General features: G+C 37.5%; 1 protein-coding gene across 11 annotated transcripts in view; it reads right to left on the minus strand.

Moving 5' to 3' along the window:
* LOC129720724 (rab11 family-interacting protein 4B) overlaps window positions 1–26,514 on the minus strand; it is a 189,692-nt gene that overhangs the window by 92,932 nt on the left and 70,246 nt on the right. For 4 of the 11 annotated variants that reach the window (XM_055672368.1, XM_055672367.1, XM_055672369.1 and 1 more), the window contains exons 4-6: window positions 22,322–22,457; window positions 22,030–22,116; window positions 21,662–21,709 (exon numbers count right to left, since the gene is read on the minus strand). In XM_055672368.1, coding sequence (XP_055528343.1) covers window positions 21,662–21,709; window positions 22,030–22,116; window positions 22,322–22,457 — 271 coding nt within the window. The other 7 variants (XM_055672371.1, XM_055672370.1, XM_055672372.1 and 4 more) reach the window with 7 other exon arrangements.

The raw sequence follows: 26,514 nt of genomic DNA on the forward strand, positions 1-26,514 counted from the left end.
GCCTGGCAGAGGCCTAATGCGCACGGCCGACACAATAGAAAGGTGTTTTCACATTGAAAATTAGACACGGCTTAACTGGAGTAAGTGTTGGCAAATGACGCGCGTCTAAGAACACCCGAACTGTTTCGCCGTGCCGCTTCCATTTACTTCCTTATTACATCGGCTTTAGGGTAGTACCGGCTGCACCTACCGCTGAGGCTGTTACCATACTGCTACTGGTACCCAAAGCTATTAACTCTTCAAATTAAGTGTTTTATTTGTCCTCAAAAAAAATTGTTCAATTCCATATCGGATATGATGCAATCGCATCTCTGTAATATTACCGACAGTAATATTCTTCTAAACAGAATGATCCTACTTTTTCATTAGAGGAAGTGCCGGCTGAAGTACCGCAAAAATCTCGCCCGATCGCTCGCGTTAGCGTTCAGCCAGGCAGAGGCCTGAGACGTGGTGACCAACCACAGGGCAAGTGATTTGTTTAATTTGAAGGCAGCCACAGGCGCGACCCGCTGCTATGGTCTGTTACTGCTGAGTGCCGATATCTGCTGTTACTGCTGTCAACGTTGTGGACGGTCCATCCAATTTCCCCCGCCGACTAATGAATGTAGCTAGTTTCCCAGAAACACTCTTTTATAGCCGAAGGGTGCTACGTAATAGGCCACGCCTTTCAGTTCAGGTTTACCATTTCCATATGTTCTTTAGACGAATTATTCCACAATTCGCATTTGATTTTTGTATCCAGCGAATAAACACCGATGGTGCTCTCACACACGCAACGGTTTTAACCCGTATCTTATTGCGGTTTGTAACAGCAAGCGATTTCGTTTGCTCGCTGTTGCGTGTTGCATCATGTTGCAACTTGGCAGCTGGGAGACGACGAAATTCTGTTAATGCTGATTGATTGAATCGACTTCATATTAGCTCTGCATAGTCGAACTAACTGCTTTTGTGAATGCGTTTTAACAGGGCAGTTTATTATTCAATGTCGGTTACGCTGATCGCAGCCTTTGTGCTGCCCCTACAGTGGGGGGTTTACTAAATAAAGTAAAAATTAGACAACTACAACAGAGTTTGATTGCATCCCGCACAGAATGTCTGCTTGTGTTGATGCCAGAAAATTATCAACCTTCAATTATTTGTTTATTTACCTTGAAAATAGCATTTTGCGGTTCAAAATCGGATACTGATTACAACTTTTGAGCTGCCCTAACATTGGGGGAATTAAAATACACGGACAACATGCACTGTGGTAGCTATTCCACATTCAGTAAATTCGACGGGTGCGACAGATTTAAATTGCTAGGATGCAACACAGAATGCTTGCTTGCGTTGACAAAAATTATTAACTTTCAATGACTTGTTTATTTGCCTTGAAAAAGGCATTTTGGTTTCCAAAATTGGATTTCCTGATCGCAATCTTCATGCTGCCCCATCAGTGGGGGAATAATGGCTGTCTGGCGACACACGCTGAGAAAAACCGCGCCGCTCCTGAGACGTGGTGACCAACCACAGGGCTAGTGCTGCTGCTAAGGAAGGACGACTGCTGTTGTCGCTGTCTAGAACTATTATGAGCGGCTCCGGTTGAAACAGGCTCTTATATAGGCCAAATAGCATGTTTTCATTTGCAAGGTATATGATCCTGTCGACCGTGCTTTGGAAGCAAGCATATAACGACCAATCAGAGGTCGAATTTTTCGTTTTGACAAGGCTTGACTATTTTCAATAGTACAATAGTTTGAATAATAAAATTACAATTATCTTATTTTGGGAAGAATCTTAGAAGATTTTCCAATCTATTGCTGCAAGAACGAAGGAAATCCATCGAATACTAACCGATTTATTAGCATTTGAAATTGGACATATTTTTCACTTTTTTAGATTTTAGATTTTCATTTTACATCCCCATGTAGCCGAACTTCCTGAGAGAAGTATTCTACTTCAAAATTTGTTTGGCGCAAGTCAAAACTTCAAGCATTTGAAAAAAGTTCAATATAAAACTTGTAAATTCATCTTTCTATATTATGTTCGCTTAGACAGACATTTACCCTTTTAATAACGTTAGAGAATTGTGTCAAAACTACTTAAAAAATAATGTCATATCTCTTTGTCAATGAACGATTTTAAAATGTCAACGAAACATTGGACTAAACAAGAGATTATTTATGATCATTGTTTCAGCACTAATAAACCAACATAATCTATGTTGAAGATATGAAAAACAAACCCTAATGATAACCTAAAAATAAAATTAGTAAAACGTTCATAAATCAGCAAACAAAAGAAAGTAACGTATGAAATGCTATTTTTTTGTCGCTTTCTCCGTTCAATCATAAAGCAATAACCCAAAGATAGAAAAGTGAGGTGCGCTAAGCATTCAACGATTCAGGATGATGATATGATTTTATCGTTAAACCTTATCCTCGAACTCTTTGTTCGGAACAAATCACCACATTTCCATAAACGTGTGCAATGAAAGCGTCCATGGGATATGTCATGGGCGAAAAAAATTCTAAGCTTTTCCGTTTCCATACAAACCCAACCGCGTACGGTGGCAATGACTTGAATGCTGAATGTTCTTGACCTTTATCGATCAAAAAAGCCAGCCAGCCTTGGGGTGCGTGTCCCAGTTTGCTTCGAATATTTTCTTCAAAAGAAACCAGCCTCGTCTAATAAGCTGGACAACGGAAAATGACGGCACAGCGACACGATAATTACCGATTGTCGACGCCAAAGGCGCACAGAACAAACAAAAACATGTATAATTGTAGGACGTTCGGTTCTATAAGATACATGTGCTACGATTGTCTTTACAACATCGAAAACAGGTGAACACATGCTTCACTGCTGATAAGCAGTGACTGATAAAACTGTGTATTATATGCACACAATTACATATAGTCAGCATTGCGAAGATACAAAGGCCGGTTTTATAATCTCATATAATTTAGCACCAGTACTTTCTTGTGTTTCGGTGATGTACATTCAATATAGTTAATTTACCTGTTTTAGATGTATGATTATGTGTAGTTCAAAATCACAGTAACATTCCACAACCAGAAAAAACGCATAAAAAATCACGCCGGTTGATTGATATCAATAAAAGCGAAAATCCCATGAAACATTGACTTTTCTCACAAGCATACCATTGCAACGGAACCGGCAAACGCACCGCTATTGTTATTCGTAGATCTATTTTGATTCATTTTTTATACCCCTAACTTCACTTCGTAAAATGCACTATACAGAGCTCACATCAAAGGGGGAAAATAGACAATCAAACGCTTAGCAAATTACTACCGGACAAACCTCAGCCGCCCGAACAGGTGAAAGCTTGACAATCTTCACTTAGGTACCATCAACATTCGAGTGGCATTCCGGTCGACGTCGTCGTCATCAACCTCATCATCCATCGGAGTCTCAATTTTTTTTTATATCTACTACCGTATTATGGAAAACTTAACGCTATCGGAGCATCAGTGCCGGCATTCAACGCGTAGTAGGACGAAGAAAGGCAAGCAAGGGGAGGTGTCTACATCACACCTGTTTTGTACACATAGCTAGTAGAAGTTCATGTGGTTGTGCGTGATGCCGGTGGAAGCAGGTTTGTTTCGTTAAGTTTTAAAACGGTACTCGGATTCAGCTCATTGTTATGTAAGTATAGTCCGAATGCAAATCAGCAGTCAGTCAGCACTTACCAATCGTACATGTCAGAGAGAAAAAAAGTAGAATTTCATTATAATACTAATTCTAATTGAAGCAACGATGGAGAGGATTTTGATGGTTATGGACCATAGGAACTAAAATTAGCATAGGTGGCAGACGTCAATTGATTTACTATTAGGAGTTTGGATACATTTCGACACCTTTGCGATTGTTTCATGTTTTAACATGAAGGATCGTTCAATCTGACATCACGAAACTATCGTGAAACATGCTGATTTATGCGAGCGATAAATTTCAAGTACTAACTGACTTTAAATGGAATGAGTTGTGATTTATTATTATCTGAATCAGTTTTTCCATAACGGATGACAGCAAGTAAGTTGTTTTCTCATAACAAACAAACCACAAAGGAGAAATTCAATTCAACACCCTGCATTGCATAATAATCAAAAAATAATATGACGAGAATGACACATCTACATGACATGACATGTACGTTTCTGCTCAATGAATTTGCTTTATGCGAATAAAATCACCATTAGTCTTGAAACCTAGATAAAGGGAAGTGAAATATACTATTTTATACCTGAAGATTATCAATTCACGTAAGCGCGAAAATTGGATGAATAGAAACATGTCACTTGCTTGCAATATCTCAATCCTAAAATCAAGGTTGCATATTCAATTTTAAGAGCTTTTTCGTCGCGTGCCGATAGCTCGCTCCACAAGTGCAAAAGAAACGATGTACGACAAACTTGTAGTCCCTAAATAGTACTACAAGTTTGTCGAATAGTGCAGTGCTCTAACTTTTATACCTGAAGTGTGAGTATTCAGCGTAATATTCAATCAATATTCGCGGTGAATATTATATTCACCACGAATATTCGCTGGATATCTCACTGAATATGGGCTCTCACACTTCAGGCATAAGAGTTAGAGCACTGCTTTCTTTGATAAACTTGTAGCATTACTTAACGACTGCAAGTTTATTGTGCATCATGTTTCAAAATTAAGCCTGTGGAGCAAATTATTGACACGCGACCAAATGAATGGAATTGACAACCCAACCTAGCTTAAAACACAAAGTTATCCCCGTGTTAGCATGTTTGTAGCTATATTATTTTTTAACCGATTTGCTTGTGGAAAATTGATCGAATTTTTTTGAATAATGTTTCGTTAGTTGACAAACTTTTTTAACATCGGTATATTTCAGCAACAACGGTAGCTACGGTAGCAAGTACCTCGAAGGTTTCCAAAGGTTTTCCGTCCAGCTAGAAGCTCCTCCAAATCCCAAGTTCGGTTCTGTTTCAATAAATAGAACTCATCATTGCTGTCGGCCATAATTCACGTTAAAAATCAACCAGTCACTGCTTTTTAGTATGATGGCGATTAGGCTCCATCTTCTCCTGAACGAGTGAGCTCTTCTGACAAACCTTCTTCTGACAAATCGTTTTCAATATCATCTTCATCTATCGTCTCATCTGAACTCGAACTCGACAACAGTTAAATATGCCATCCCTTTGTTGGTTTAATCAGCATCAATAAAACGAACGGCTCTGCTGATCACTACCTCCTCTGTTTCCGGATGTATCAATTTGTACACCTTGTGATTATCCGGATATCCGACGAGGATCATTTATTAAGCTTTCAGTTCTAGCTTGGTGCGATTTTGAACTGGAACTTGGGCTGGTCATTCCTTGCAAAAGCCACCGGTACCCAGAAGCATTGCGGATGGAGTGAGTAGTGCCGCTCCCATCAACCAAACGCATTACCTCGCTCATTGGGGCAGATACCAGTAAGGTCCCAATTATGGCAACTGGTAGCGCAAGAAACGGATTTCAATCGGACTTCGTTAAGGTACCACCCGTAAAACCTGGCCGGCATTTTGTACGTTCGGAGTCCATTTCCTGGCGAGAATCAGGCAGGAGTAGGATTGTTCGTAACTTACGCCGACTATCCATGATCTCACTGCTGGCGACTACTCCATCATGGACAAGGATAGCGGTTGAAAGGGGGATCCATTAAAAAAGAATCAATGAGCAAGAACAATAAATCAATGACGAGCGTAAAGGGGTTACCAAATCTCTTTGCACGTGGGAATATCCAGCGGTCTTCGCAGAATAAAGCGGAGACGGATGCAGCAAAAACCGGACGTGGAATGGTTAGCAAACCTATCTCCACACCAGACATAACGGTCGACGGTCCTTTGATAGTCAAGGCCGTCGAAAAGTGTAGGGACAAGCGACCAATAGTGGCAGCACTGTCCGAATAGCTCGATGCGATAATCGAGCTCGCGGCGAATAGGAGCACCATCGCCAAAGATTTAAAACTGAGCCTCCTCCTCCTTCGGGTCGAGCGGAAGCGGCCAAGTTAAAGAAGTGCAGACAAACGCCCCTTCGTTCGCAGCGGTCTGCTCGACTATGGAGGCCGCAAGGAGAATGAGGTAGTACTCGAGGGAAGTGGCCCCGGAGACACAAAAACACGGTTGGTTGTGCCACGCTCGCGAGACAACACACCAACTGGTTCAGGGTTCGACAGAAAACTGGCCAAAATGGGAACTGCTGGGAACCCTTGGGTTACCGTGGTAAGTAGAAAGCGCCAGGATGGCGATGCGGCCAAAAAACCAAAGAAGGGCTCGAAGGCGCGGAGCAGGGGAGACGTCTAAGTACGCCGAAGTCTTAAAGAATATGAGGAACGAAACCTAGCTCTCGGCGAGCACTCACCTTAGAGGTAACTCAAAACCCTGGACGAAATTACCGGAGGGTGCGACGTTGGACTGCCCTCAAAGAGAAGTGCGGGATGGAGGTGGCCACTGAATCAATCCGCCTCTGAAAAGGTCCAGCGGAGACCCAGGTGGCCATCTTCGGACTAGCGTCAACGGACGCGATCTATGCACTGAAGGAATGGTAATGGTCTTTCAATGCGTTCAGGTTTATTTCGCCGTGGTACATTTCTGGATCAATTTTTCCGGTTCGTTTCGACAAGTAGTGCTATGGTTGCCCGCGCCTTCTGACCAGCTTTCTTCTAAGCATCAGTTAACACATCCAATACTGCGTCTTCCACGTGCTTCCAGGGTTCATCGCGGACCAGGAACCATTGAACACTGAGCTTCCAGCTCTCGAAATTTATGTTTGTCAGTTTTTCAGTAGCGAACACGCTTCCATCCATCTTGAGGTCTTCCAGTAAACTTAATTATGGCGGAGAACTTCCTCGACTTTTCGATCAATAAGCTAAACAACAAAACATAACTTATTAAATTGAAAAGTCTGCATAGTTTAAGTACAGTCAGGTTTTTTTTTACGCGGGGGATACGTACCTCGTAAAAAAATCGCGTTAATTCGAAAATCCGCGTAAAAAAAACCGCGCTAATTCAAAAATCCGCGTAAAAGAACCACGTTAATTCAAAAATCCGCGTAAAAAAACCACGTTTTTTAAAAAATCCGCGTAAAGCAGTCCAGCAAGAAGGGCTTTAGAAAAAAAACCGAGACACTCTAGAACCAGTATTTAATATAGTTTTTTATTGTCCTCTTTGACGGTCATTCCGGATCCTTCGGTGGGTGGAGAGTATTTATTGGACTATGTCTTTTACTAGATTAAACACTTAAACGTTTCTGGTTCCAAACCCACGTTAATTCGGAAATTCGTAAAAAAAATTTTGAATTAGCGCGGTATCGAGTAAAAAAAAACCACGTTAATTCAAAAATCCACGTAAAAAAACCGCGTTAATAGACGTGCCGCTCGATGACGATTTTTTCGACCATAAAAATAACGATTATTTTGAAATTTTGCACAGTAGGCAATAATGCCGCTTGTGTCGCTATGAGCAAGCGTGCACATTCATTATCAAAGACAAAAACTGTCAGTAATGCCGCTGGTGTTAATTTAAGCTGGAGTGCACACCCATTGGCAAAGACGAAAACCGTTCTACGAAAATAAGCATGCTTGTCTTTTCTCCTCAGAAAACCTCTAGAGTGCAGGAGAACATCTTGCACTGCGAAAACAACTGCTCTCACACTAAAGAGCAAACTAACGCACATGCTAGAAGAGAACGACGGACGATTTTTATCTGGTGAGCTTCCTGAAGGCACCGCGGTGAAAACTGAAATCTCTCTCTTGCGAGACAATGAACTATGGTGTACTTTCTCACACGTATCGACATCACGCACAATAATTACACAGCATAGCTATCTGCGGTGCGTTTTACAGTTTGTTTCTTGAGAATGGCAGAAGAGGAAAAGATGTTGGGAGAAAAAAAATAGACTGCGTTGCTCGTGCCCGTCGAGTTTACTTTGGTCGAATTCGTTTTCGCGGTGTAGTTTTTGCCCGGTATGTTTTTTTCACTTTCCGGACTACTCGCCAGTAAACACTGTGGTGTACTTTTGTGTTTTCTCTTAAGAGTGATTCACCCCTCTTGTTTCTATCAGGTATAGGGTGAGTTGAAAGTGTGTTTGTCTCTCTGTAAGTTGGTTGAGACACTTTGGAGTGGAGAAAGAAGCAGTGTGGTGAAAGCATTTGCTACACGCAGGCACATACTGCAAGGGAAGTGCGCGGAGAATTTTTTCTCCGCTCTTACCACATATACTGAGGAGAATGACAAGCATGAAAATGAAGTTAGTAGGCAATGAGCTCACATGGTGGCGCAAGAGTGTAAAGTTTCGAATTAGGACGAAGATTTTTCAGGATTTTTCTTTGAAGAGGCACGTCTGTTTGTCTGTGGTTCAAGATTCGGCAGTTTGAATAAATGTTTCCTAAGTTTAGAAAATATTTCTTAGGATCAGAAAAATCAAATTTTAGAAAATATTTCTTAGGATCAGAAAAGACCACAAATCGATCTCCATTCAGACTCAAAACTACCAAAAATGCATGTGTGAACCATCGAAGACAAACAAAATATGATTCCATATTAAGCCAACATCGAAATGAAAAATAGTTTCATACTGATACTGAATACTAATACTGAAAGAATTAAACCCATCAAACTTTAAACAGGTTCGGAATAATCGAAAAACATTTCAAGCTGTCAGAAAAGTAAAAAGAGATAAATTATTGCTTACAATCTGCAAAAAGCACTACTAAAAATCAGAACACATAAAAAACAAATCAACTAAGCAAAAAAAAAAGTTCAAAAACTGTATAAAAATGAACACAACCCTCTGAATCGTTCTAAATATTCAATAATGAGAATGCGTTCAACAGAGTTTTGTGAATTTAGTAACCCTAATACCATATTTCCTTAAGCAGCTGCACTAGACTATGCGTTACGAGAAAAATGAATAATAATTATGATGAATTTGTTGAACCAATAAAATGTTGTTTCAAAGAATTATTTTGACGTAGAACCTCGTCTTTAAGTAGGGTGTATAGGGATGTAAAACGAAAATCTAAAACTGGAAAAGATGACAAAATCATGTCCAAATTTGGTTATTTTTCAGCGGATTTCCAACGTTCTTGCAGTAATCGATTGGCAAATAAGCTCCGCATCCGCAACTACCGAAAATTGTCAGGCCTTGTTGAAGAGCAGAATTCGACCAATCAATGCGTTCCCTGGCACGCTCGTCAAAGTGTTATAACTAATTAACCGGAAATGCACTCTTTGGGCAGTATTAAACCCTGCTTCGGCTTTAACAAATCATTTTACTAGCGGTTGGTGTGATGGACGGTCACTACAACTCTGCAGCAGCGACGGCAGACCTCTCGTTTTTGTCAAAGTCGGCATTATAAGAGTTTCAGAGATGACAGAACAGTTTGCTGTAAATCCGGAAATTCTACGGATTTTTACGAATTTTTGTCTTTTTGGTAAAATTTCGAAAAATAAGAGAAAATTCGAGTAAATAATCAAATGTTAAGGTGTATTTAATAATAAAATGTTAAATGGGATCATTTCGCGATAGAATTTCCTTAACATTTAATAAATATATTCAAACGAGATAGTAAACAGAAAAAAGTGCGCAGATTTACGCAGATATTTCCAGAAGTTCATACATTTCCGCAAAAATTTTCAAAACTTTCATAGATTTTTTCTACGTATCCGTATATTCGCAGAAGTGAAAAAACGTAGGTCTGCGGAAAAATCTAGTAAGCCTAAAGAGTTTGCTTTGAGCTCAACCAAATCAAGGAATCAATAACCAATTCTGGGGTTAAAGTTTTTTAAAGGAATTCAACTTAATTCAATCATTTAATAAAACAAATTATTTTACTAGCAGATGGTGTAACGGACGGTCACATCTTAGCAGCAGCGGCAAATAACTTTCCGTTCCTGCCTGTGTCGGCGAGTATTTGGAAGGCTTTCGGCTCAAAAACTTCATGATACCAGTGCACAGTGGTCCAATAAGGCAAAAAGTGGAACTTAATTCCATAGCGCCTTCCACCTTCGTCCTAGCTTAAAAGTGTCTTCGGAACAATTGTTTGTATGAATGACCCGCATAATCGCAAATTGTCAAAAAATATGAAAAAATTACTAAACTAAAAATAAACAAATTAACTGTTTTGTGTTGAGAGATAGAAGAATAGTTTATTAAGCAAAGTTGTAGAAGATTCAAATATATGAAACTTTGTCGAACAAATGAAAATCCTTTCTTTTTTCGGTACAAAGTTATAAAGTATATTACTTGGAACTTACTTAAAAGTTAGTTTTTTGTACTTAACTTTTGTTAGTTGCATTTTACATGAAAGTGTTGTTCGGAGGAATTGTTAGGGCACACAAAACACACATTTTTTCTAAATGCCATATATCTCCAGGACTTTTCCTTACAAAATTATATCATATTTTAGCTTATTATTACGATAAATTCAAGAACGTATAGGTTAAAAAGGGGCAAGTGGAAGCATGATGTCTATACTTTTCCTTGAAGTTAAGCTGAAGTACTATGAACTCCTTTGGATTCCATTTGTCCCAATTCACCCATATAAGAGTACGGCGAGCATATGTTACAGTGGGTTTTCATATATCAAAAAATACTAACTTTTTTGTGTTAATAGATAGAGGAATAGTTTATTCGGCAAAATTTTAGAACGTGCAAAAATATGAAACTTTGTTGAACTAACAAAATTCCTATCTTCATTGGGCACAGAATTACAGAGTTTAATATAAAAGTTACTGAAGAGTTAGTTTCTTTGTACTTAACTTTTGTTAGTTACATTTTACAATAAAACGTTGTTCTAGGAAGCACTTGGGCATACAAAACACACGTTTTTGTTGAAGGCCACACATCTCCAGAACTTTTCCTCACAAAGTTATAGCATGTTCAAGCTTATTTTTTCGATAACTTTAGGAACACTATTAAGCTAAAATGAAGGTGAGAGGCGCTTTGGAATTAAGTTCCACTTTTCGCCTTATTGGACCACTGTGCGGTGGTCATTACGACGAACAGTTACAGTTTAGCAGTAGTTCTGTTCTAATTAGGACAACCAAATGAACGATTAAAGTTTAAGGGGAGACCCTACTCTGGAAGTTCGCAAAATAATGAATTTTTGCGATTATTTTCAGATGTTTAGAGGAAAGCGATTTGTTCGGGTATTTTGGCTATTAATTAAGTTATATTTGAAGATGTACTTTGCATGTCGTGGATGCAAACATAGTGAGCATTGTGCTGTTGTCAGCTGAGAATTTCAAATATTGTCAAAATGGCGGCCATTTTAGTAAAAATTTGTTTTTTTTTCATGAAAATTTACCATTTAAAAACATAAAACATTGAAAAACTGTATGTGACAAGCTAGATAATCTTTTTTACATACTAAAAAAAAACATAGAGCCAAATCGGTTCGGTAGATGCTGAGAAAATCGTACCACAAGTTTAAAAAACATGGTTTCGAGAAATAAGCTACCAACAGCGTAACACTCATTATAAGTGCATCTACGACATGCAAAATACGTCTTCAAATATACTTTAATCAATAGCCAAAATACTTGATACTTGTGATGTCACTTTACTCTAAACATCCGAAAAAAATCATGAAAATTCATTATTTTTCGACAACTGGTTTTGCACTAGCATTACTGCTTGCCATCCGATTCCTAAAATTCTACGTCAACCTTGCGGTCGTGGTTGTGTATACAACGTTTCGATTTTTTTTTTGCTGTGAAGATTTTTTGGCAATGTGATTTGTGATTCAATATCTTTGTATAGCGTGCGACTTCGCGATTCTAATATCCAGTGGTTGGCGCCATTCCACTAAATCGGTAGTCAGCAAACTATTCACAAGTATTTACTATCAGCAGATTAGTTACTATCAATGGTTTAGTGTTTATGTTAATTTTTGAATTAATTAGCAAAACTGTTAGTGTCGTTATAGATATGATCTTCGAAACGCAACTCGCTTATTTTGCAGTGAAACATTAAAGAAAGTTTGGTCAAAATTGAATTATTCTTGTTCTCTCCGTTGTTAATCTCTGCCTTATTTTATATTAAAATGTAGTCTTCAAAACAACTATCTTTGATTTTTAGTCCCTTTTTCACTGAAGAAGTTCTATGATTGTTCCTCGTTCAAGTTTGTACACACAAATAACGCTTTGTAACACTTTGCAAACTTTTCTGTCACTTTGACTTTGTTGTATTCGACGGTAACGATGAATTAGGAGAGAAAATGATAAGGGGTGTCCAATAATGCCAATCAGGGTAGGAAAATGTACTGGTACGCTACAGCATTCACACGACAGTAGCAAGATTTTTGTGATTACCTCTGTGGAATGAAACACTACGCGACAGGAGCCGCTACCAAAGTTTCATACGATCTGCTTTATCCCTTGCTTTTTGTCACGAATTCAATATGAACAAGAATTCTCTCGCTCACTTCTTTTTATATTGTTGTCATTGTATAGACAATCTCTGGCTCGTGTGTTATTGACTGTTGTAGCTGTCTGTGATATTTATTGCATTTATTATGAATTGAAGTGGAATCAATTCATTTAGCGTCAATTTTTATTTGGGCACGAGGACGTTAATTGAATTTGTAAGATTCATGCTTTTATTGTCCAGTTTTTGATTAAATATGCTAAATTTGGATGAGACTTTCGCTACAGCGAACTATTTTCGAATGAAAAGGTTTAGAAGTTGGGATTCAAATTTTCTGGTGTACACGATTGATGATATTTTTCGGCAGTACATACATAGTAATTATTGATTTTCCATCTTATTACTGTGCCAAACTGTCGCATGATTGCCAATTATTGTCATTCGCACAATGCGACATATCGAAGAGGCTGGAGATCGGCACAAAAGAGAATCGTTAACCATCCGTGTTGGCTTTAAGTCACACGATTCTCTCAAATAGAGAAGCGTACAGTTGAACGCTGCTTTCGCAGTCTGCAAGAGAGGCAACAGTATTTTTCGATACGGTGTCATGCAAAATGTCAACTGTTCGACACACTGATTCCAATATCCAACGCCAAAGTTACTGTTTTTTCTGAACAAAAAACTGGTAACTATGGTATTTTTTTATTTTCAAACAATAAGATAATAATAACTTTCTGAGAAGCCAAATGAGAAATCAAGTCAACATTACGCTTTTTTGGAAGTAGTTGCAAATTATACAAGTGAAAATCGTAAAAGAGATTTACACATGTCTTTGTTTATTTTTCACATTTTAGTACGGTGAATAATTATGTAATTTCGCTATATTCACATTGAAACACGCAACATATATGTATATACAAGAGCGAAGACTAGTTCAAACCATACTAATACTTAAGCACATTAGAAAACTATGTCAGCCTATTTTGCAACGAATCAAAACTCGACCGGATAATCTAGGATAAAGGATTTAGTAACATCACCACCGGCTTGGATCGACACACATGCCACTGGCACTGCGATCGATTTTCGAAACATCCGATTTCCTTCATCCGTAGAACATATTATATATATATATATATATATATATATATATATATATATATATATATATATATATATATATATATATATATATATATATATATATATATATATATATATATATATATATGTAATTACCTAAGCCTCTAATTGCCACCATTACTGAAGCTTGAGTGTATTGATACTTTAGCATCCAAAAAGAGCGATTATGAAAAAGCCGCTTCCATACACGTGTTTCCTCTAACACACGCTTCTGTAAACAAAACAACTGCACGCAGCAGCAGAGTCGCACGTTTCGAACGTTGGTTGCAACGCAAACTGCAAGTAGGTATGCTGTTCGGCTCTTCCCGCGCAATGCCGCATAACAAACCACTACTAGGTACAGCTGTAGCTAGCACGTAACACCCAGGCTAAAGCATAGCTAACTTCATAATCAAATTAGTTAGTTAAAACAGTACATCGCACATTTTATCGACCAACTATGGTTATATATATTCTATTCATTTTGCCCCAACCATACACACAAGCCTATGCCATTAGTCTATCCAAGCACATGTAGGTACCCATCAATTGCGAAGCCCAGTGCAACAGAAACCTAATAAAGCTCGCGAATTTATTTTCAATCCGGCTCTGCGATGTACTACTTACAGGTGGAAGCGAGTTCATTACAAGTAAAATGTGTTACAACAATAGCAGCGTAATTTTACCCATTTCTTACACCTACACATACACAAAAGTTGACAATAAAATGTTCGTCAAGGTTTCCAGGTCATTCTAGCTCTCCAAGCCAAGGTTCAAGCGAAAAAAAAACTTGCCCAAACTAGCAATCAAGCATAACAGCCTGCGATTTCATTTCAAAGAAGCCGCTACTAATAGAACGATAAGAAAATAGAACTCTGATTAATACAAACTTTCGAGCATTATTGTACACCATTAGCTTGTACAGGTTATCCATGGTTAAATCAGTTGCACCTTATTAGAACGGGGGTGGTTTCTAGTAGTGGAGCACAGCGGGTGTTAGCTAAGGCCTTTGGTAAAATGCACATATAAACAGGGTTCCAAGTTGATAGATGTATTCTAAAGCACTAACTTTTTGCTTGATTACACTCTTATCTACTAGCAGCTGATTCGCCAACACTGTCCGACTACTGCAGCTCTTCTCGATTTAGCAGCAATTTACCAACATCAGTGGTATGACTATTTTTTTTACTAGCCGTATTGCAACATAAGTAGCCAATTATGCGCAGTCAAACCACACTCCACTTGTCACTTCACCTGGCTGAATGCACCTTCAGAGATCTCGGCTCCAGGTGAATCATTCGTACAAAACTTTCGATTTCGTAGTCACACTCAGCAAAGCATCCAACGGGTGCACTTGTGATAGTACGATTCTTCTGGTCGAACTTTCAACTCATACACCAACCTTACTGCATATATCGCAAACTACACGAACCAATTTAAACATGTACATATGATGATATCATTCATCGTGCAGCAAGAAATTAACAGTTGTGTTGGATTTGTCAAAAATTCGCACTTATCTGGACTAGGCAAAAACGTACATACATATTTCAGGGCGGAGATCGCGATAAATCGAAATTGCACCACCTCAATCCCACCAAACGACTGCTACTCGGTCACCTAATGATAGCGAAAGCCCGACTGGCACAAACAGCGGCGATACGACAACTGACGAACATCAACCACCGTCTAAACACATCCAACTGGCCTGCAGGCCCTGAACGCTAGGGACCGTCGCGTGTTAGGGTGGCGCGTAGCCGTGAAAATAGAGAGTAAATAAACTTCTAACAGAATCGGTGGATGGTTTCTCACCTAATCATAACAGTGAGACATAGTCATAGTCAGCATGTCACGAGTTTATGTTTCGACAAAAAGAAGTTATTGTTTTCTTTCGATTGATATTTTAATTGTTTAATCTAATACGACGTGATTTAACCTTTCCCGCAAAACCATCAATTCTTATTTTATTTCGAAATGAATAAGGAATAGAAAACCCGAAGGTTTCAGTTTGCCACCCTGCTGTGCAGTATAACAACATGCATGCTGCCTATACCAAATATCAGCGTATAACCAAGTTCCAAAGCCGCGGCACGGTAGCATGTGTGTAGCGAGCATCAGACTAGATACGAGCGCACGTGAATCGCTGCTACTGCTTTGTTCACCTCTCTTGCTCCAAAAAGTGCCCACAGCAGAGAGTGATGAGATGGTCAATCGTAAATAGTTGCTCCGAATAGCCGACGTCGATCAGGTATTTAGAAGAGAAAAACCTGCTAATGTCCGTGACTACAAAGCGGTGCGATACAGGTACCATTGAGAAACACAAAACACAAAAATTTACATATCTATTCTAACTAAATCTGTTAAACTGGCTTCCATAATCAGAGCAGATGCTGTCGAGTTAATCGTCGCAAATAAATTTTTCAAATACATATCTCTGGCTACCAGTTTTTGAGTCGTTTGTTTAGTCTAGAAACAAATTACTGGGTTTAAATGAAAGGCATAATTTTCTGTGCCAAAGTTGCATCAATTTGCATTAATTATTTCTATTTGAATTTAAACAAAACAACCGAAAATAAGATAAGATGTGTAGGTGAAATGTCTTTCAAATAAATGTTTTCATTATGAATTTCCTCTGATATACGTGGGCAGTTTCCAGTGTTTTTTTTTATTTTACCTGAGTGGTATGACTATTCAACGTTCCATACTAACGAGTATTTTTTTAGGCTGTAAAAAGTACCACTTATAGTAATGCCACATCAGAACATCCAGCATAACATCCGATTGTGTAAACATTTGTGAGTGTTCATACTTCTTGTGTAAAACAAAAAATCACGAAAGACCATGGACAAGAGCGAATCATATATTCTCTTTTTGACGTAGAACTACGTCTCTCAGGAAGGTCGGCTACATAATGATGTAAAATGAAAATCTAGAAACGGTAAAAGTGAAAAAGATGTTCAATTTCAAATACTGATAAGTCTCATAGTTTTCAATAGAATGCCTTCGTTCTTACAGTTAACGATTGGCAAATCATCTATGCATCCGCCCAAATGCAACAAATTGTAATTTGATGATTCAAACTATTATATTACTGAAAACTGTCATTGAAACATAATTCGACCTCGAAGAAGAATTTGATTAGTAGTTCACTGCTTACTTTCCCTAGCACGGTCGACAGAATTAAATATCTAGTAAACCGGGAAGGAATTATTTGGACTATTTAAGAGCTTGCTTCTGCCTAAACCAGTCATATTAGTTCTGGATAGCGATTAGGACAGACTTAACTAAGCAGTGGCAGCGGATAGCAATAGTGGCAGCTGAAACGAATATCAGCAACGATAGTGGCAGCGCGAGCTTAGTTAGGTGCAGTGACACTTGCTTTTTTGAAAAGTTGTTTCTGTGTAGCCACGGCGGCTGGTTATTTCGGCTGGTGCCTTATTTTATTTTGACAATACAAACAATACAAACGTTCTGGAATGCTGAAAAAAAGCTCTCCACTGTGTTATCAGAAGAATGCTTTATTTTCAGTATCTGGGATAGCACATAGATGCGATCAGCATTAAATACGATATTAAAATAAATAACAAATTGTCCTTTTGAGGACAAATTAAATATTTAATTAAAAAGTTAATTTTCTCTCACAGCTGTATGTAGTCACACACAACCCTTGTGATTTTTATGTTCGCGTTTTATTATTACCATCGAATAACATTTCATCAAGTGAATCATTATTATTTTTTATTGCTGAAAAATGAAGTTTAAATATTCAATTTATCGTTAAAAAACAGTTGCAAAAATAAGAAGTGCAATGAAGCGATACTAAGTATTTTCAATCGATAAAATTGTTCATAACGATGAAGTTGAAAATGGCATAATAGTTGATTTAGGTAGTGTGTCAAAATATGTGACGACAGTTGAAAAATTACACGGGTCAACACAGGTGTACTTCAAAAGCTCAAACCGGAAAAAATAAAAGATTATAGCTATTCAACCATTCCTGTGAATTTTGGTGTCCCTAGCCATTACCGTTTTTTTTTTTCAGAGACTTAAATGAGTTTCTTCGTAAACATAACGTTAAAGCGACAAACCCGGCGAGCAATTTCTGTGCGACACTCTTGCATAAATTGATGCGTTTTGGTAATGGCTAGGGACACCAAAATTGGAATGGACGAATAGCTATAATCTTTCATTTTTTCCAGTTTGAGCTTTTGGAATGCACATTTTTTTATTTTGTCGACCGGTGTTAATGAATAAAAACGAATGCTAAAAATGCCAATATACCTAAAAAGTTTAATCAAATTCGGTAATTGACAACGAAAAAACAAACAGGCAATATGACTAGCTTTCAATCCGCCATTTATTGCAATTCAAACATACTCTGAAAATTATAAAAAAAAATATTTTCAGCCCCAAACTCAGAGAGATTCAAATGACGCCAAAATCAGTTTTTAAAGTAAATGTTATTTAAGAAAATATACACCAAAATCCCAAGACCTAGGTATTTTTTTAAATACGGAATTTAAAGCGTGAATTTATTCAAACATTTCCCTCTTCTATATTCTTCATTATAAATCTTACCATGAGTCAAAGCTGGCGACTTTTTTCCTGAGTGGTAAGCGAAGTAAGGAATGGGGGTAATACTACTCTTCGCTGTTTTTCACGGGCATCTCTTGCGATCAAATATGCCAGATCTACGGATGTGAAGTGATCATAAAAAAGCACAAACTTGAGATCGACCTTCACAGTCACTTTAAAAAAATTCCAATTTTGAGATCGATTTGGAATATATCTGTGCGATTTTACATGCAAAATAGATAAAATTATTACAATTTTTTTATGTTTTCAAATTAAATTTATGTACTCAAATATGAAAAATGACGTTTTTTCCAAATTTCTCTATGTGTAGAGTCGAATATGTCCCTTAAATTGAGACTAAGAGATATTTTTTATGTTTGCCCCAAGAGGAACGACAAATAAATGAAAAAGACTTATTTCTTATGAAAAACACTAATAATTTCGAGTAGAATTGAGATATTTACGATATCAGCATTGCAAATTGTTGCTCTTGGAAAGCCCTTAAAGTCGTTGAAATACAGCTTTTTCTTTTATCTACAAAGATAAAAAAGTTAGATACTTGATTTCATCTAAAATTCAGGTCGTCTTAATTATTGAAAATAATCGCTTTAGCATATGTAACAAATATGCAGAAGAAAGTTTTCCTCTAACATATTGCTTTCGAACTCTGGACCTAAACTTTCCCCTAGATTCGGTTTCTGAACCATTGTGTAGTGGTACGGTTTCAATGAGAATTGCTAACTATTCATCTATTACGAATAAGGGACTTTGCTATTGTATTATTTTGCATTAAATTGCATTGTAGCGATCGTGACTGTTATAAGTTTAAGATACTTAACCATCATTGGGACATCTGTTATCTCTTGATGTAGATTCAATAAATTACACTGTGCTGCAAATAAAAAAAAAATGCAAGAACTTCTGAAGTCACCTGCAGGGCACGGGAAAGGGTCTATATTTCCAAAAATACGCAAAAATATGGTGAAAAGAGGCGAAAAAGACCATTTTCCGTGCCCTGTCCAAAATGAAACCATCGCCAATCAATTTGTTGACCAATTTTACATAAGAAATGCTATATTTAAGGTATCCAGCCCAGCGGCTTTTAATTAGTGGGAATTTGGATTCATTTTTGGCAGTGTGCGTTGGTCGAAAATTGACATCGCCAACCAGCGTTGCCGGTGCTATCAATGTTTTGACTGGCTGTCGTGTGTGCCAAAAAGAGAAGCACACATTTTCATTTGTCAAGTCTTTATATGTGATCTTGTATAGGTGTGAAGAGATTCGTTTGCCTTCGCCATGTCAATGACAGCAGCCGGCAACCGTTGGGAACGGTCGGCGGCAAAAATAGAAAAGATTCTATTTTTTGCAACAACAACAAGCGACGGTCGACCGCTGTGTTCTGATTGGCCGAAAAAGAATGGAACGGTAGCGGTTGACCGCTGCAACGGTTAGTCTGATACAGGCTTTACGTGGTCTGAAATAGTATATTTTCTCGATATTCCTTTGCCGGAATGCAGATAGTAGACATCTTGTTTTCCGTGGGAGAAATAAAGATAGGTAGCGATAAAGTTTCTTTTCTTGATGACAACCACAAAAAAATCAAAACAATGCTCGCAGTAGTCCAAGCCTGCCAAAAAAATATAGGTGACAGAAAAATCAGAAAAGAGAATTGTTGCTCTACGGGGTTAGAGAAGGTTAGGTTTAAGTAGAATTTGTTTAATCTCTGCATGTATGGAGACTTTTGTGTTACATGTCGTGCCTCAAGCCGTTGAAACTTCACTTTTACTATTTAAACCTTCAAACTTTTTTTTCCTGATTTCTTCATGATTGGATAGTCTTAGATAGATTGTTTAGGATAGATTATTTAGCAATTTTTTCGTAGTTTTTATAAAAAAAAATCAAATTTTCGAAAATGAGGTTTTTAAGATAAATAATTTTTAATTTTTCTTTTACCTTAAAAAAATATTTTTTTAGAGTGCCATTTTTTTCGGAAAGACAAAGTTATTATCTACAACTTTGCCGAGAACGAAGATCGAGATCCTCTTAGCTACACCACTGATATTGGTAATACTGGCTCTCTTTGATTTACTAGCTAGGTCCACTCGTTAACAAAATTCGCTAGTTGAAATGAAAAAAAATCCAACGACAGTCCCTTCTGAGAGGCATATTGTTAGCAACTGTCTTAAGGGAAAGTTCTTTACAATTCGGGTGTAAATAAAGCAAAGTTTGAGACTTCTGCAGAGCTGATAGCGACTGAGTGACTCAAAAATAGGAACTTTAGAGACCAAAAGCCTGAAAAAAAGAGATCGAAAAGAGAGCATAAAAAGAATTTATGTAGAAATAATTCAAACCAAGAAGTGAGAGAAATTTATTGATTCGCAAAATGTAAATATAACCTAGCATGATTTTTGCTGCATTGCCAAATTGTGTGGTTGTTCAATTTTTCAGAATTGCATCATAAAAGCAATGCACCTCCGGCTTTAATAGTTTTATTGTCGATCTAGTTGTCCCACAATTTTAGGGGTTCAAAAATCGGCGAATTGTCTGGAATCATCTAGAGTTCGATAAAAAATAGGAAAATATATCGCTTTTCAGAGATATTCAGGAAAGACAGGTGATGACAAATTATCCATTACAATTAGGTACAAATCGCAATACAATCCAAAATTCTAGTTTTTCGAAAGCTCTTGCTCAATGTTTTTGATTTTTTACTGTTATTAAACCGACAGCAGCTTTAAAAAATACCTAATAATCGTGAGAAGGTAGTAGATTGTTTGATTGTTGGTAACACTGGTAAACACAGGTTTAGCCCTATAGCTCAAACTGGAAAGAAATGAAAGATTATAGCTTTTGAACCATTCCTGTGAATGTTGGTGCCCCGAGAACAAAAAACTTTTTCAGACACTTAAATGAGTTTTCTCGTTAACATAACGTTAAAGCAACGAACCCGGCGAGCAATTACTATGCGACACATCGACGCACTTCTGCATACACTACGGGCTCCAAAATTACCGAATGGTTAAAGAGCAATAATCTTTCTAGGGCAAATATTTTGAGTTTTAGAGCAGCATGTTTTTTTCTCTTTTGTCTACCAGTGTAATCGTGAAAAGATAGTGTGTGTCTCTTGAAAAGATGTGTCTCTTTGGTAGTGACATGCATGGCGGTTTAAAGTATGATTCGCAAAAATAATAAAATGAAGAAATCTTATTTAACTGAAATACTATACGGTAAACAAGAACCTGTGTATAAATCGTGCATACTTGAAATTAAATACCTATACACAACCTTATTCAACCTTCGAAAACACTACCCGCGAATTCATTTGTTCCAAAAATGCATCGTCGTTCACACGAGATGGATTCATTGGACAGCATCTCGTACGAAACTACTGCGAACCTGACCGAAAACGGTCTCGCCGTAAAATACTCAACCGTAGCACTTAACCCGTGATCATGTTAGCACAGAAGACTAAAACAAGCCACCAGACTAAAAGCATACTAAAATAGCCGTGCATAATAATATGATATGGATTTATATTTAGAAAAGGAAACAAAACAAAATACGCTTACTGTCTCATCGAGCCCCAGCGTCTGTTTGGTAGATTATCGTTATTGTTGCTGGAAAAACAGAATGAAAAACACGATAAATGTGTGAGTTGGATGAACGCAATGCACGAACGAAATGGAATCAAGGAAATAAATCGACAGGAAAGTTCATTCAGCTGGATAAACTTTTTATGGCAAACTCAAACGAATGACTGAGAACATTCATTGGAAACGAGCTTCGAAATCAACACGAAAGCTGAAACTGGGAAAGTATGGAACTACAGTGGTGTGAGTAATGAAAATGAATCATGAATACAGCACAACAGCGCTGAATGTGTCTGATTGACGGCACGTTTATTCGGCCGGTGGGTGGTGCTGTGGTAAATGCATACCTTTTAGGCGCACCGCGTAAGCTCATGCGGCTCCAAGTGTGTCTGGTAATGCCATTTGTGGAGTTGGTGTTGTTGTTATTGGTTTCTCTACAGGTAGGAATAGAAACGAGAATTGGCGTAAAAAATAGCAAATAAAATGGAATTAGCAATACGGCATAAAATTGTTTATTTAACGAAAAAGAACAAATTAGCATTTGTAGGTAAACTTCTACAGGAAGTAAATAAGTTTGGATACTGGCTAAGTTTGTATAGCTATACAGGGTTCGTAATTGCACCTATGAGTAATACTCACCCAATCGTTGTTGAGTTCAGTGTTGGGGCAAGTTCTAGGTCAACGCCTCCGTTTTCTGAGATCGAAATATCGTTTTCTCCGTAGCACTCGAACGATTCCCCGTCCGACAATGATGAACATTGCGATTTGGGCGCGTCTGAAAAAAAGAAAATTGATGGCTTAGTACCTGCGTGTATTCACGGATTTATCAATTTTAACAAATGTTGAAATCAATAAAACTGGATCGTGCAGAGTTGAAATTTAATTGAATGTTTGCACTGTTCGAATCTTCCCGTCCCACTCTAGAAACTGGTTCATCTCAAATTTAGCTATGCCGGTCACTGACCGTAATCAACGTTTGCTTTTCCGCGAACTTTACGAAACACATAATTGAAAATGCAAAACGTTCGGAAGCTCAACAAGGTTGTTTAGACCTAACCTCCACAAGCCTCCATTATCATCATCATCAAAATCATCATTCGCCAAATTTGTACTCCGAATGTGAGAGGCCATTTTCCATAATTATATCTTTTTTGTTGTTCAGACGTATCTGGTGCTGACACGGCTGAGAATAGAAAAGTTTGCACGAACCGAAATGTTACTCTAACCATATGCACCTTTTTAGGTGAGTCTGTTACCGAACCACCGATCAATAATGGCATAATGCTTCATTCGGTCGTTATTCGTCACAAAGGTTTCACTTCAAATGGGTAGTAGTGTTTCAGCCATATTTTGCTTGGGAGGCTCTATCACGTTGAAATAGGGTGTATTTATATTACTTGCTGAATATTTTTCATCGTGCTGTCAAGGGTTGCAATATTACACCTTTTGATTGAACAACATGAAACGCGATATTGTAAATTACTTTGCAAGAGATATTCGGAAATTTATAACCGATAGTGGTAGCAAAACAACATATAAACATTTGCGAATCTTAGATTATTATTAGGTTTAGTTTTACCACATTGTAAAAACTTCTTACGAAATAAATGTTGTTCTGCGTAATCCTTTATTAAATAAATCTCCATTCACTGGTGACTCAAAATGAACACTCTTTCTGGTACCTGCATTCACAAGACATGCAAATGGTATTGTCACTCAAACTCGCATTCTCTCTGTTATTTTATTGACCCGATAATGCATTGTTACATTGTTCCACGGTAAATACGGAACTCATTAGTAATTGCGGCTATATCGATTCGATATCCGACAAAGTTGTCTATTTTTTGTACGACGGAAGAAACTTTCTATACGAGGCAGGAAGGTCACATGCACTGAGCATGATAATTACGTGGCCGCATATCCTCCCACACAACACTACCAACAACAACAACAACAACAACAACAACAACAACAACAACAACAACAAATATTGTAATTCGCAACATATCACTTTTTGCCGAAAGAAACCCACGATTGCAGTAACCATTTTCCGCGTGAAGTATTTTCGCGTTGTTTTGATTTTAGCTTATCGCCCAAGCACATTGTTTTATGCTGCAGGTACACACGGTTCAAAGTTGTACTAAAATGGCATACGGCACGCATGGAGCAGTTTTTCTAATCATCTGTGTGTAGTTTTAAGGGCAAAAAAATCGTGCATTTCGCTCGTTTAGAAATATCCAATACGTGACATAGTTGCGCTGATTAGCCATAATGATAATTGGGTATCAATTTTTCAAGGTTGAATTAAACCAAATTAGTAGTTGTGTCTAGGCAATTTATCGTCATTTCAAAACAATACGCGCCTATTCTAAAACAAAACCGCTGATACCGGAACCGGAAAACCACGTGATGAAACTTTACTTATAAAAAGTTTCTCGTGAGATATGCTAAATGCTTTAAAACGAAAAAATAAAGAACAGAGTAAGTTGAACCTACAAATCATGATAAGTGAATAGTGAATAGTGAATACTCAGAAATTCGATTTGTGAAATTTAGTCGAACTCCGAAGAAACGGTTTGAGAGAAAAAAAAATCAATTAGAAAATACTGCATGAAAAGCTACTTGTCTGAGGAATCCACATTGAAAATCGCATGAAAAACGTGCAAAATCCCGCGTGGAAAGCAATTTGTACGAGAGTCATGCGGAGTGTTTACTGTCGGCAACTTAAATTGGAAATTTGGCTAAAAACGCCCACGCAGTCAAAAACACAAATTATGCAATTACCGGCGAATCTCACGAAAATAGAATTCTCGATTGAGTTCTTTTCCAAATTGTCATTAGGTAAAATAAATGAGATATTTTGTTCTACTCAATATCTTTCCCTTTTTTCTATTGATAAAGAGGGAGCTAAATCATGATAATTAGGTATAGAGGTAAACTCCTGATATTCCTGGAGTATTCTATGAGGAGTATTCATTCCTGTGTATATCTAGTCCTTTTTCTGATTTGACCATAGAAGAGGGAGAGACAAATTAATCACTTTACATGTTTATTTGCGTGGTTATATGAAAGTATAAATAAAAATCAATGAAGAAAACTTGAAACGTACTTTGGTTTCGGAATCGTGAGATAAGTTAAGATCCAAATACGCAAAATTTTGTACTCACTAGCGCTACGTAACGGTGAAATTCATGCACTGAACTGCCACTATCCAGAAGACTTTAACGTTTTCAAAAGACTTTGACCCTGTAAGCAAGTTTGCTGAAGACAGCACTTTCTAGATCACCTGAAACGCTCGAATCTATTTCCGGTGATGCTAAACTTGTTGGGAAGTGCTGCAATATTCAAACTGGGTGCTGCATTACGCCGTGATGTGATTCCACGCGAACTCCTTCACAATCGTTAACATCGTAATTACCGTCTTTAAAGCGACTGACTTAATCACAGCTAGTTGTTTAACTTAGAGTAGCATTTCCGTAAACTTTAATTAACTCTCGATGCGCTTCAGTCAACGCTTTTTTTTAATGCAATGAGAAAAGTAGCACTTCCCGTAAGTGACGATTATTTGGCACAAAATAAGCTACACACAGACTAATAAGTAACAATATTATGATTTATTATGTTTTTTATTCAATTATTCAGACGAAATAAAAACCTCTCCTAAAAAGGCGTCACGGCTACTTGCAAGCCTTCAGTGTTTTTTTTTGTAAATTGCTTTACTTCAGTCATGTATAAATTTTATATTTTTTCAGGGATATTGGTTATTTTAAAAGGTTGAGATTATTTTATCAATAATTATGCCCACACTAATTTCGAACTATAACCCAAACAACATCTTAGGATCAAAGGTTAACTCAAGCAACATTATCAGCTTGAGGGATCATTTTGTAAGCTGTAAAGATGGGACAGCACAACTTTTAAACATTCTTTTTAATAGTATCTCTATGAACTCGTTTGACAATATGGCTTTGACGTGAAACTACGTCTTTCTTCACAATACTGAAGTACATTCTGTGAAAACTAAAATGAACATGAAATAATTTTGGATGGCGGAATGGAAGTTTTCAGATTCTAATAGCTCAAAAACAACTGTACCGACTTCAATAGTTAATATACCGTTGGATAGCTAAAATATACAAGATTTGTATAACATAATATGTTTACCCTCTATTTTCTTATTACACCGTGAAAATTCCAGAAAAATTCCAAGGTCGAACATCCACATACATTTTCCATTCGATTGGTTGATTTTTCCTAACACAGACTTTAAAAACATAGACAAAATGGTTTCAAGCATTCAGTCATTGGCTAGCAAGGCCAGCCAATTGGCATCGCATTCTTCACTCGACGTAAGCAACGTGGAAAGGAAGCAGAGATGCTTCCACGTGATTAGTTCTTCTCCCAATCACTTAAGTTCTCCATACTGAGCGACGCTATAGAAGGACATTCAGCATGGAGAGTGTCCAAGCCCAAGTAACAAAACTGATTATATCAAAGTTTTATAGCCCAACATTGTTGCCTGGGATTGCTTTACTTTAGCACTGTTGTGTCTTCGAAGAAATTGCTTGTAATAAAATTGCTCACATGATGGCGTTATGTAACAATAACCATAGCCAACTAGGGTAATCGCTCTTATATTCATCTCAGCTCCTACATTCATCTCATCACGCCTTTTTGATCAATTTATCGTCAAATTTTACCATATTTCCAATGAAAACTTTCAACCAGTTAACGAAATTGAGAAGCAAATAGATTTACTAAAATTTGTAGAAATTTGATGGTAAATTGGAGAAATGAGAGAAATAAGATGATTATAGGTTCACCTAGCTGTT

This window comes from Wyeomyia smithii, chromosome 2, assembly GCF_029784165.1.
Source record: "Wyeomyia smithii strain HCP4-BCI-WySm-NY-G18 chromosome 2, ASM2978416v1, whole genome shotgun sequence".
NCBI classification, from domain to species: domain Eukaryota; kingdom Metazoa; phylum Arthropoda; class Insecta; order Diptera; family Culicidae; genus Wyeomyia; species Wyeomyia smithii.